This window comes from Scyliorhinus torazame, chromosome 1, assembly GCF_047496885.1.
Source record: "Scyliorhinus torazame isolate Kashiwa2021f chromosome 1, sScyTor2.1, whole genome shotgun sequence".
Lineage (NCBI taxonomy): Eukaryota > Metazoa > Chordata > Chondrichthyes > Carcharhiniformes > Scyliorhinidae > Scyliorhinus > Scyliorhinus torazame.
Genome location: NC_092707.1, coordinates 264,608,127 through 264,620,173, shown reverse-complemented (window position 1 = coordinate 264,620,173; position 12,047 = coordinate 264,608,127). Strand labels below are relative to the sequence as shown.

Genomic DNA, 12,047 nt, shown 5'->3' with positions numbered 1-12,047 from the left:
ATATTTATTATGAACTTGTGGCCGAACATCTAGACTTAGAGAATATGAAAGTATTTTAAAATCCAATTATAATATCACTGCCAAGTAAGGAATAGAAACAGAATTAATCCATTTCATTCTTATTCATCTGTCAATAATGACAGCCAAAATCACCCACTCATTGTTGATCCTGGTTCAGCCCCTGAATCAGAACAGTCAAATTACTTCCAGCAGCCGGCACCTTTTCTCAAAGCTATTTCTGCTTTTAATTTGAGCACTGGGTCTTGCATATCTTACTGCTTTTTCCTATAAACACATGCAAAAACCCAGTGGTCTTCAATCCACATATAAAACCACAATATTCAGCGAAGTATATAATAGGCTAACACAGAAATTCAAAATCCTACCTTGCCATGCAAATTTCTTTCCATTTAAATCAAGAGCAAAATCATCAGGATAGAAATCAATGATTGAAGAGTCCTGTTTAAAAAAATAACAATAAATGCTTCATCTGCTGCCTGTCCAATCTCAAATTATACAAATAGACTCATCACTTTTTCCTCCAAGAAAGTCATTTCAATCTGGATCAGTATTTTAATGCATCTTATTACAATCAAATTCACAGCATATAGACATTACTTTTTTATGAGGCATCATACAATATATTCTTGTCAATTTTCAGTCCATTTGTCCAGCAATTAACAGGAATATGCACTTAAAATGGCTACATATACCAATCTTTATTCTCATTAAGGGGCATTAGCATTTGCCTCAGAGGATATTTTAATTCCCCATGAAAATCAAATTACCAAAAATTGCAAATTACCATTAAAACTAAAATTGAGTATCACATTTTATAAAAACAGATATTAGCAGTTCAATCCAATGTAACTAGGATGGGAAATCTTAGTTCGAAATATATTACAGATTATACTTGCATAAGTGTCCTTGTGTTTATCAAACGAGACTCACTATCGTTTCTTTTTAAAAAATAAATTTAGAGTACCCAATTTTTTTTTTCCAGTTAAGGGGCAATTTAGCGTGGCCAATCCACCTAACCTACACATCTTTGGGTTGTGGGAGTGAAACCCACACAGACACGGGGAGAATGTGCAAACTCCACACGGACAGTGACCCAGGGCTGGGATTCGAACCAGAGTCCTCAGCGCCGTAGTCACAATGCTAACCACTGTGCCACGTGCCGCCCTAGTTTAGGTTTTCTTAAGGCCTGTTTCTTCATTGCACATTTCAAATTTTATGTCAATTAAGCTGAAGTCAATAGCATTTTATTTTGATGAGCTACATGTCAGTGAAAACCAAGTTACACAATCCATCTTAGAAGTACAATAAAATACATGAAGGACTTGCAATACACTGCAGACCCGTAGAATCATTTACTGCACAAAAGAGGATACTCAGCTCATTCTACTTACGCCAGCCAAAAAACAAGCCACCCAGCCTCACATCGCACTTTCCACAATTTAGTCTGTAGCCCTGCAGGTTACTGCACTTCAGGACCCTACCTTATTTAAATGAGTTGAGGGCTTGTGCTATCCTATTTTTATTTGGTTTGACTATCTCCACAATTAATTCAGCACATTGTATACTTAACCTTAATGTGGAAGGGGGAATGAAAATCTTTATTTGGATGGAAAGATCAAGTAATGAAAACAGATGCATTTTAAAGTGGTCGCTGTGAGATCACCAAACTTTATATTTTGCATCACCAATTTATCAATTTTTTAATCTAAAATTTGAAGTATCAATTTCCATGAACATCTTCCATGGGCTGGTTCAGCACAGGGCTAAATCGCTGGCTTCGAAAGCAGACCAAGGCAGGCCAGCAGCACGGTTCAATTCCCGTACCAGCCTCCCCGAACAGGCGCCGGAATGTGGCGACTAGGGGCTTTTCACAGTAATTTCATTTGAAAACTGCTTGTGACAATAAACAATTTTCATTCATATATGTATACATTTATAAAGGTAGATTATGCAGAATATCCCCATGAAAATATTTTGAGTAATAGTCACGCTCAATTTTCATTAAGAACAAAACCCACCGGATTCACCATCAGCTCTCGCCAAGTCTTAGGAAGGAAGTTGCCACTTGCTGCAGGAAACACTCCCATCAATTGTTCCAGTGGTTTGAACTGCAAACAAGTATTTAAGTATGGTTACGTGCAAGTATTAAGGACACATTCCATACCCACATGACAAAATATTCTGCTTCACTAAAAAATTAAACATTTTGAAAAAGGAGGAGGAGCAGGGGCAAGAGAAAGGAAACAATGGATGAAAAGGAATGCAGTGCGAGAAGACAAAAAATTGCTGAAATCTATGGGGGTTGGGAATGGCAGTGTGTAAATGGTGGTCAAGGAAGTTCATGAAAAAAAGAGAGCCTAAATGAGGACTAAAGATTGTGCAAAGGCTGTTCACCTCAAATGTCTATCAAAATTAAACACCCAAAGAGGCAAGCTTATGCAGCAAATAATGTGTAAATGGACAATTCACTTGCAATTTAGTTAAATATGATCAGCCTTTTCATTAAGTTTGAGGCTTCAGTTAATAAAGAGCAGTTCCAGATAATCTGTCCCTTGTATGAGGTGCTCACAGTCAAGTTAGCTTGATGAAGGTGCCTGATGGCAAGAAGGGACATGGGGCAAAAATTTAGGGAGGCCCAGGCACTGTCAGCAGGTCAGGGGGAGGCACAGGGCTATATTAGCATTAAACAATTCAAACTTGTAGGATCCTGAGCAATTTCATAGATGCCACCTGGAAGGGCGACTATGACTGAAAGCAAAGAGAGGCAAGTGGAGAGTATTCCAATTCACTCCTCAGCTGTGCCTTGTAGATGGTGGACAGGCTTTTTGGGATGGGGACAGGGGGTCAGGAGGCGAATTACTCGCCGTAGGATTCCTAGCTTTTGACCTGCCCTGGTAGCCACAGTACTAATGTGGTTAGTCCGGTTCAGTTTCTGATCAACGATAACCCCGAGGATGTTGATTGTGGGGGATGAAATGATGGTAATGTCATTGAATGTCATGGGGCGGTGGTTAGATCCTCGGTCATTGCCTGGCACTTGTGTAGCTCAAATATAACTTGCCACTTGTCAGCCCAAGCCTGGATATTGTTCAGGTCTTGCTGCATTTGGACATGGATTGCTTCACTATCAGGAGTCGCAAATGGTGCTGAATATTGTGTAGTCATCCGCAAACATCCCCACTTCTGACCTTATGATGGGAGGAGGTAATTGATGAAGCTGCTGAAGATGGTTGGGCTGAGGAAACTGCCCTGAGGAATGGATTTGAGATGATTTTGTGTTCAGAAAAAAAAGAAAGATGATTAACCTAACGTGAAAGGAAGACAAGATGGCCTTTTTTCCCCCCAGAAAGGAATGGTCGAAGTTATCTTGTGGTGAGATTATGCAAGTACACCAGAACAAGTTGTAGGGGGAAAATCCATCGTCTCGGTATCTGCTGGAGCGGGAATCTACTGCCAAGCTTCATTAAAGGATGGTTGTTTCTTTCACGTCAGTTCGCAATTTTGTAAAGTGGAAATGCAAGCGAGTAATGAGGGCAACAAGCTATTCGAAATCTTGGTGCACAAAAGGACTAAGCATATTTCCTTACACAATGAGATTTCAGGATTGATAAATAAACAAAGGAATGAGAAAGAAGGTGAATTAGAGTCAAACCAGGAGACAAAGTGAAGGAAAGAAAGATAGGTAGAAAAAAATGGAAAGAAAACAAATATTTGTTAATTTCTACCAAACTTTTACCAACTACAGGAATGAGAGACCACAGTTTCAATTGTTTCCTTTCTGTGCCAGAGGTTGTGTGGCATTACAGGAACACAAATCTTGTAATATTAAAAGGTACTTGCACTGTTCAATTGCAGTCATAACTTTCTGGAGCAACTTCAACCAGAAATTAATGGAATGTTTTGAACCACACTGGGAGGTTGATGGTAAACTACCATTTTTGAGAGACTAACAGCAGGATGGTACAAATTGAGCAATAACCTGCGTCATATGGCATCTTTCGTAGGCCAAGCAAGTTGCATGAAGCACATTGCTACTTTGGCAGCAAATTCCAGCCAATAATATGACAGTACAGGAATTTATTATGGGAAAAGTTATCAGGAACACAGGAATTTAATTGTGTAGTCAGGAAGTCTGCACCAAGCTATGATGTAGCTACATACACATACCCAAATACACCTACACAAGCTCCCAGAGAGTGCATTCCTGTTAAATTAATGTCATTAAAATATATAATGCGAACCATTATAACAATTCAGCAGCATATCATTATTGGCATTTCAATATTATAGCTTACACGTGCTCAATATACAACACAAGAGACACAAGCACCAGAAACTTTCATTGCAATATACATCAGGGGTGATGTGACCTAAAATCACCATGAACTTCACACACCAAAACTAAGAATTCTTTCAGATCACATTTGGGAATCAACATGGTGATTGGTTACCCACGGCGACTGTAGTTTGCTAATTTGCAACTACAAGCTTCTAGAAATAGTGGTGACAATAGTGGTGACATTAAGTCATCAGAAAGTACAGCATGCACGTATCCGGAACCTGCAAAATCTTACCGGCTTTGTTCCCTTTTCAAATGTGGAAGGCATATCTTTAATGTCTGTGAAGTCGGAAGCAAATGGTGCATAGTGGAATGGGTAGAACCACTTCCAGGAAGCACACCCCTGTAAACAGAATTTAGCTTTTAAAAAAAATAATCAATGTTTTTATAGACAACCTTGTCATCAAATAGAGGTAACTTACTTATAACACAGCACTTAATTTTTAAAAACTACTGCCCAGAATCCTCAAAGAGGGTCACTCTCCATCTTTGACTGCTCCAAGGGCACATATTACAGAGCATGCATTGGATAGCTCCATTGCAAATAACCACAACTTCAAAGTATTCCAAAGGCCAAACAACTCCAGAAACTGTTTTAATAACTGGAAACTGAGGGACAGTGAGACACAGGGGGAGCACGCAGGCCAGAGGGAATGAGAAAGAGTGCATCGGGGTGCAAGAGGGGGCGCGCGCGCCCAAGGGCGAGAGGGGGCGCGCGCGCCCAAGGGCGAGAGGGAGCGCGCGCGCCCAAGGGCGAGAGGGAGCGCGCGCGCCCAAGGGCGAGAGGGAGCGCGCGCGCCCAAGGGCGAGAGGGAGCGCGCGCGCCCAAGGGCGAGAGGGAGCGCGCGCGCCCAAGGGCGAGAGGGAGCGCGCGCGCCCAAGGGCGAGAGGGAGCGCGCGCGCCCAAGGGCGAGAGGGAGCGCGCGCGCCCAAGGGCGAGAGGGAGCGCGCGCGCCCAAGGGCGAGAGGGAGCGCGCGCGCCCAAGGGCGAGAGGGAGCGCGCGCGCCCAAGGGCGAGAGGGAGCGCGCGCGCCCAAGGGCGAGAGGGAGCGCGCGCGCCCAAGGGCGAGAGGGAGCGCGCGCGCCCAAGGGCGAGAGGGAGCGCGCGCGCCCAAGGGCGAGAGGGAGCGCGCGCGCCCAAGGGCGAGAGGGAGCGCGCGCGCCCAAGGGCGAGAGGGAGCGCGCGCGCCCAAGGGCGAGAGGGAGCGCGCGCGCCCAAGGGCGAGAGGGAGCGCGCGCGCCCAAGGGCGAGAGGGAGCGCGCGCGCCCAAGGGCGAGAGGGAGCGCGCGCGCCCAAGGGCGAGAGGGAGCGCGCGCGCCCAAGAGAGCGCGCGCCCAAGAGCAAGGGAGCGCGCGCCCAAGAGCCAGGGAGCGCGCGCCCAAGAGCAAGAGAGCGCGCGCCCAAGAGCAAGAGCGCGCGCGCCCAAGAGCAAGGGAGCGCGCGCCCAAGAGCCAGGGAGCGCGCGCCCAAGAGCAAGAGCGCGCGCCCAAGAGCAAGAGCGCGCGCCCAAGAGCAAGAGCGCGCGCCCAAGAGCAAGAGAGCGCGCCCAAGAGCAAGAGAGCGCGCCCAAGAGCAAGAGCGCGCGCCCAAGAGCAAGAGCGCGCGCCCAAGAGCAAGAGCGCGCGCCCAAGAGCAAGAGAGCGCGCCCAAGAGCAAGAGAGCACGCGCCCAAGAGCAAGAGAGCACGCGCCCAAGAGCAAGAGAGCACGCGCCCAAGAGCAAGAGAGCACGCGCCCAAGAGCAAGAGAGCACGCGCCCAAGAGCAAGAGAGCACGCGCCCAAGAGCAAGAGAGCACGCGCCCAAGAGCAAGAGCGCGCGCCCAAGAGCAAGAGCGCGCGCCCAAGAGCAAGAGAGCGCGCGTCCAAGAGCAAGAGAGCGCGCGCCCAAGAGCAAGAGAGCGCGCGCCCAAGAGCAAGAGAGCGCGCGCCCAAGAGCAAGAGAGCGCGCGCCCAAGAGCAAGAGAGCGCGCGCCCAAGAGCAAGAGAGCGCGCGCCCAAGAGCAAGGGAGCGCGCGCCCAAGAGCAAGGGAGCGCGCGCCCAAGAGCAAGGGAGCGCGCGCCCAAGAGCAAGGGAGCGCGCGCCCAAGAGCAAGGGAGCGCGCGCACAAGAGCAAGGGAGCGCGCGCACAAGAGCAAGGGAGCGCGCGCACAAGAGCAAGGGAGCGCGCGCACAAGAGCAAGGGAGCGCGCGCACAAGAGCAAGGGAGCGCGCGCACAAGAGCAAGGGAGCGCGCGCACAAGAGCAAGGGAGCGCGCGCCCAAGAGCAAGGGAGCGCGCGCCCAAGAGCAAGGGAGCGCGCGCCCAAGAGCAAGGGAGCGCGCGCCCAAGAGCAAGGGAGCGCGCGCCCAAGAGCAAGGGAGCGCGCGCCCAAGAGCAAGGGAGCGCGCGCCCAAGAGCAAGGGAGCGCGCGCCCAAGAGCAAGGGAGCGCGCGCCCAAGAGCAAGGGAGCGCGCGCCCAAGAGCAAGGGAGCGCGCGCCCAAGAGCAAGGGAGCGCGCGCCCAAGAGCAAGGGAGCGCGCGCCCAAGAGCAAGGGAGCGCGCGCCCAAGAGCAAGGGAGCGCGCGCCCAAGAGCAAGGGAGCGCGCGCCCAAGAGCAAGGGAGCGCGCGCCCAAGAGCAAGGGAGCGCGCGCCCAAGAGCAAGGGAGCGCGCGCCCAAGAGCAAGGGAGCGCGCGCCCAAGAGCAAGGGAGCGCGCGCCCAAGAGCAAGGGAGCGCGCGCCCAAGAGCAAGGGAGCGCGCGCCCAAGAGCAAGGGAGCGCGCGCCCAAGAGCAAGGGAGCGCGCGCCCAAGAGCAAGGGAGCGCGCGCCCAAGAGCAAGGGAGCGCGCGCCCAAGAGCAAGGGAGCGCGCGCCCAAGAGCAAGAGAGCGCGCCCAAGAGCAAGAGAGCGCGCCCAAGAGCAAGAGAGCGCGCCCAAGAGCAAGAGCGCGCGCCCAAGAGCAAGAGCGCGCGCCCAAGAGCAAGAGAGCGCGCCCAAGAGCAAGAGAGCACGCGCCCAAGAGCAAGAGAGCACGCGCCCAAGAGCAAGAGAGCACGCGCCCAAGAGCAAGAGAGCACGCGCCCAAGAGCAAGAGAGCACGCGCCCAAGAGCAAGAGCGCGCGCCCAAGAGCAAGAGCGCGCGCCCAAGAGCAAGAGAGCGCGCGTCCAAGAGCAAGAGAGCGCGCGCCCAAGAGCAAGAGAGCGCGCGCCCAAGAGCAAGAGAGCGCGCGCCCAAGAGCAAGAGAGCGCGCGCCCAAGAGCAAGAGAGCGCGCGCCCAAGAGCAAGAGAGCGCGCGCCCAAGAGCAAGAGAGCGCGCGCCCAAGAGCAAGAGAGCGCGCGCCCAAGAGCAAGAGAGCGCGCGCCCAAGAGCAAGAGAGCGCGCGCCCAAGAGCAAGGGAGCGCGCGCCCAAGAGCAAGGGAGCGCGCGCCCAAGAGCAAGGGAGCGCGCGCACAAGAGCAAGGGAGCGCGCGCACAAGAGCAAGGGAGCGCGCGCACAAGAGCAAGGGAGCGCGCGCACAAGAGCAAGGGAGCGCGCGCACAAGAGCAAGGGAGCGCGCGCACAAGAGCAAGGGAGCGCGCGCACAAGAGCAAGGGAGCGCGCGCACAAGAGCAAGGGAGCGCGCGCACAAGAGCAAGGGAGCGCGCGCCCAAGAGCAAGGGAGCGCGCGCCCAAGAGCAAGGGAGCGCGCGCCCAAGAGCAAGGGAGCGCGCGCCCAAGAGCAAGGGAGCGCGCGCCCAAGAGCAAGGGAGCGCGCGCCCAAGAGCAAGGGAGCGCGCGCCCAAGAGCAAGGGAGCGCGCGCCCAAGAGCAAGGGAGCGCGCGCCCAAGAGCAAGGGAGCGCGCGCCCAAGAGCAAGGGAGCGCGCGCCCAAGAGCAAGGGAGCGCGCGCCCAAGAGCAAGGGAGCGCGCGCCCAAGAGCAAGGGAGCGCGCGCCCAAGAGCAAGGGAGCGCGCGCCCAAGAGCAAGGGAGCGCGCGCCCAAGAGCAAGGGAGCGCGCGCCCAAGAGCAAGGGAGCGCGCGCCCAAGAGCAAGGGAGCGCGCGCCCAAGAGCAAGGGAGCGCGCGCCCAAGAGCAAGGGAGCGCGCGCCCAAGAGCAAGGGAGCGCGCGCCCAAGAGCAAGGGAGCGCGCGCCCAAGAGCAAGGGAGCGCGCGCCCAAGAGCAAGGGAGCGCGCGCCCAAGAGCAAGAGAGCGCGCGCCCAAGAGCAAGAGAGCGCGCGCCCAAGAGCAAGAGAGCGCGCGCCCAAGAGCAAGAGAGCGCGCGCCCAAGAGCAAGAGAGCGCGCGCCCAAGAGCAAGAGAGCGCGCGCCCAAGAGCAAGAGAGCGCGCGCCCAAGAGCAAGAGAGAACACGCCCAAGAGCGAGAGACAGCATGCAAGAGTGAAAGAGAGCATGCAAGAGCGAGGGAGCATGAGGCCTTGTCCAAAAATCATAATTTCTAAGGAGTTATTTTGTTCTGTAAAAAGTAAAAATCGCAAATACATTCCTCGACACTATTCCTTTTCTTTAAATATTCCTCTGAGTTCTCAATTCGGAATATACCATTTGCTCCCATTCAACTCCAATAAAAGTCAACAAAAAGCTTACGTACCTGGTAATAGTACTGAAGAACCCAACATAAACCTTCAACATATGATTCAACAACTTTTCTGCGGAATTTTTCATCAGAAGCATCAACATCAAACTTGTTTTTATAGTATCGTTGTTTCCAACCCTGTTCCCAAAGCCTGTGTCATAAAAACAAGATATTATAATGTATTTTATTTATAATAATATTTATTAGCGTCACAAGTAGGCTTGCATTTACACTGCAATGGAGTAACTGTGAAAATCCCCTCGTCGCCACACTCAGTCGTCTGTCCGGGTACACAGAAGGAGAATTCAGAATGTCCAAATTCCCTAATAACACATCTTTTGGAACTTGTGGGAGGAAACAGGAACACCCGGAGTAAACCCACATAGACACGGGGAGAATGTGCAGACTCCACACACTGACCCAAGCCTGGAATAGAACCTGGGTCCCTGGCGCGGTGAAACAACAGTGCTTACCACTGTGCACCCGTGCCGCCACACCAACCTTGCAGCAAAACAACCCAAGTCAAAATGCTTCAACGACCTATTTAATTGTGATTCAGTTTCCCTTATTCTTCGAATGCAGTTAATCCTCAGCATAAGCAAAGGTGTGTCCAACCGGCATCCTCTGCCAAACTAGCCAGTGAACTAAAGGCAACTTGATTCTGCAGTATTTACACTCATTTCTCATTTGCTGGTCTGTCTTGAGACAATTGTTGGATGTGGAGCTAAAAGCATCTCATTTAACAGTTACCTCACTGGCAAATAAGCCATAAGCAGAACACGATAAGGTAGCATCAGCAAATCTATATAGCTGAATATTAATTTATTAAAGGCAAAATTAATTGTGGGGGGTGAGCTGAAGGCCGATGTGGAGGACGACAACTAAACTGCTGACGGGGAGGGGACTTTCAAAGTGGAGGAGGAGGGTTGATGATGGTGGTTGCCCGAGTGTATCAAGACCTGGGGACAGAGCTCATAAAGAGGGCGAACTTTAATAAGGTCAAGTCGGCCCTGTACAAAAAGGGCATAAAGTTCGGACCGGCCTGCCTATGGAGGCTGGGAGTGGTACTTTGGTTCGTTGGAGGAAGCTGCGGACTTCATGAAGAAGAATAGACTAACAGGAGAAGGAGGATCTTGAACTTTGACTGAGGAGAACTGAACTATGTTATGTAAAACTTTGAATCTGTGCTGTTTGGACTTATTTCGGGGGTTTTACTTGTTTCTTGACGGGTTTTTTTGTCGATTCGGTTTGTGGTTAGGCGGGTATACAGTAATTGGTAAAGGGAGGAGGGGTGGGCCTTTGTGCTCAGACTTTGGGAGGGATTGTTTTTGTTTCTTGCCTTTGTTTTGACTGTTTGCACTAAGAGCGGGGGGGGGGGGGGAGATATGCTAGGCGTTATGGGCGGGGGCTGCCAGGCTAGCTGAGAGGGCTAGTTCACGGAAAAAAAAGTGGGGGGTGAGCTGAAGGCCGATGCGGAGGCGGGGGACGACATCTAAACTGCTGACGGGGAGGGGGCTTTCAAAGTGGAGGAGGAGGGTTGATGATGGTGGTTGCCCGAGGGCGGGCCTAGGAGAGTTAATGGTTGATCGGGGGGGGGGCGGGGGGGCGGGGGAGGAAAGAGAGAGGAAGACAGAGCGCACCCCGACTAGACTGGTCACGTAGAACGTTCGAGGACTGAACGGGCCAGTCAAAAGAGCCCGTGTGTTCGCGCACTTGAGGCAACTGAAGGCAGACGTGGCCATGTTGCAGGAGACACATTTGAAGGTGGGGGATCATATTAGGTTGAAGAAGGGACGGATTGGGCAGGTGTTTCATTCGAAATTAGACTTTAAAACGAGGGGGGTGGCAATCCTGGTCAATAAACGGTGGCGTTCGAGGTGGGAAAGATTGAGGCGGATCCGGGGGGAGGGGGGGTAGATATGTTATGGTTAGTGGGAAGTTGGAGGGAATGGCCGTGGTATTGGTAAATATATATGCCCCAAACTGGGATGATCTTGAGTTTGTCAGACGGGTGCTGGGGAAGAACGCTGCTGGCTGAGTTAATGGATACTGAATATTCATCAATTGTGGTGTCAGACCATGCCCCGCACTGGGTAGATCTGCAAGTCAGCAAAGGGAAGGCCCAGCGGCAATGGAGGATGAATGTGGGGCTGTTAGCAGAGGAGGAGGTATGCGAGCGGGTGAGGGAGGCCATTCGGGGATATATAAAAATCAATGACTCAAGTGAGGTTTCGGCGGGGGTGGTGTGGGGGGCATTGAAGGCGGTTATTACAGGGGAAACTCATCTCAATTCGGGTCCTGGTAAGGCCCCAGGACCTGATGGATACCCTGTTGAGTTTTATGAAAAGTTTTCTGGGTTGCTGGGGCTGCTCCTGGTAAAGGCTTTTAATGAGTCCAAGGAGCTGGGAGTGCTCCCTCCAACGTTATCGCATGCATCCATCTCCCTTATTTTGAAGCGGGATAAGGATCCGGAGAGTTGTGGGTCATATAGACCGATCTCCCTGTTGAATGTGGATACTAAATTGCTGACAAAGATCTTGGCCATGCGCATAGAGGATTGTGTCCAGGAGGTAAGGACCAGACGGGATTTGTGAAGGGACGACACCTGACGCTCAATATTAGACGGCTCCTAAATGTGACAATGATGCCTGCGGAGGGGCGCGAGGTTGAGTGGTGGTGTCCATGGATGCAGAGAAGGCCTTTGATCGGGTGGAGTGGAGCTACCTGTGGGCTGTCCTGGGAAGGTTCGGGTAGGGATTCGTGGATTGGGTCCAGTTGCTATATCAGGCACCAGTGGCGAATGCAAGGACCAACCGGGTCCGGTCAGAGTATTTTAGTCTGTGCAGGGGGACAAGGCAGAGGTGCCCACTCTACCCACTACTGTTTGCCCTGGCCATAGAGCCTTTGGCAATGGCGCTGAGGGCATGGAACATTTGGCAGGAATAGTGAGAGGGGGGGTTCTTGCTCTATGGGACGATTTGCTCCAGTATATAACAGACCCGTTGGGGGGATTGCAGGAATTATGGGAATACTGGAGGAATTTGGCCAGTTCTCAGGCTACAAACCAAACATGAGCAAGAGCGAGGTCTTCGCGATCCATGCAAGGGGGCAGGAGAGGAGACTGAGGGAGAT

The 12,047-nt window shown here is 51.9% G+C and overlaps 1 protein-coding gene across 1 annotated transcript in view; it reads right to left on the bottom strand.

Moving 5' to 3' along the window:
* The window catches only part of xrn2 (5'-3' exoribonuclease 2), a 119,444-nt gene that overhangs the window by 40,247 nt on the left and 67,150 nt on the right, over positions 1-12,047 (bottom strand). The window contains exons 17-20 of the mRNA XM_072505734.1: positions 8,931-9,066; positions 4,596-4,703; positions 2,040-2,129; positions 387-459 (exon numbers count right to left, since the gene is read on the bottom strand). Coding sequence (XP_072361835.1) covers positions 387-459; positions 2,040-2,129; positions 4,596-4,703; positions 8,931-9,066 — 407 coding nt within the window. The remainder of the gene's footprint in view (positions 1-386; positions 460-2,039; positions 2,130-4,595; positions 4,704-8,930; positions 9,067-12,047) is intronic.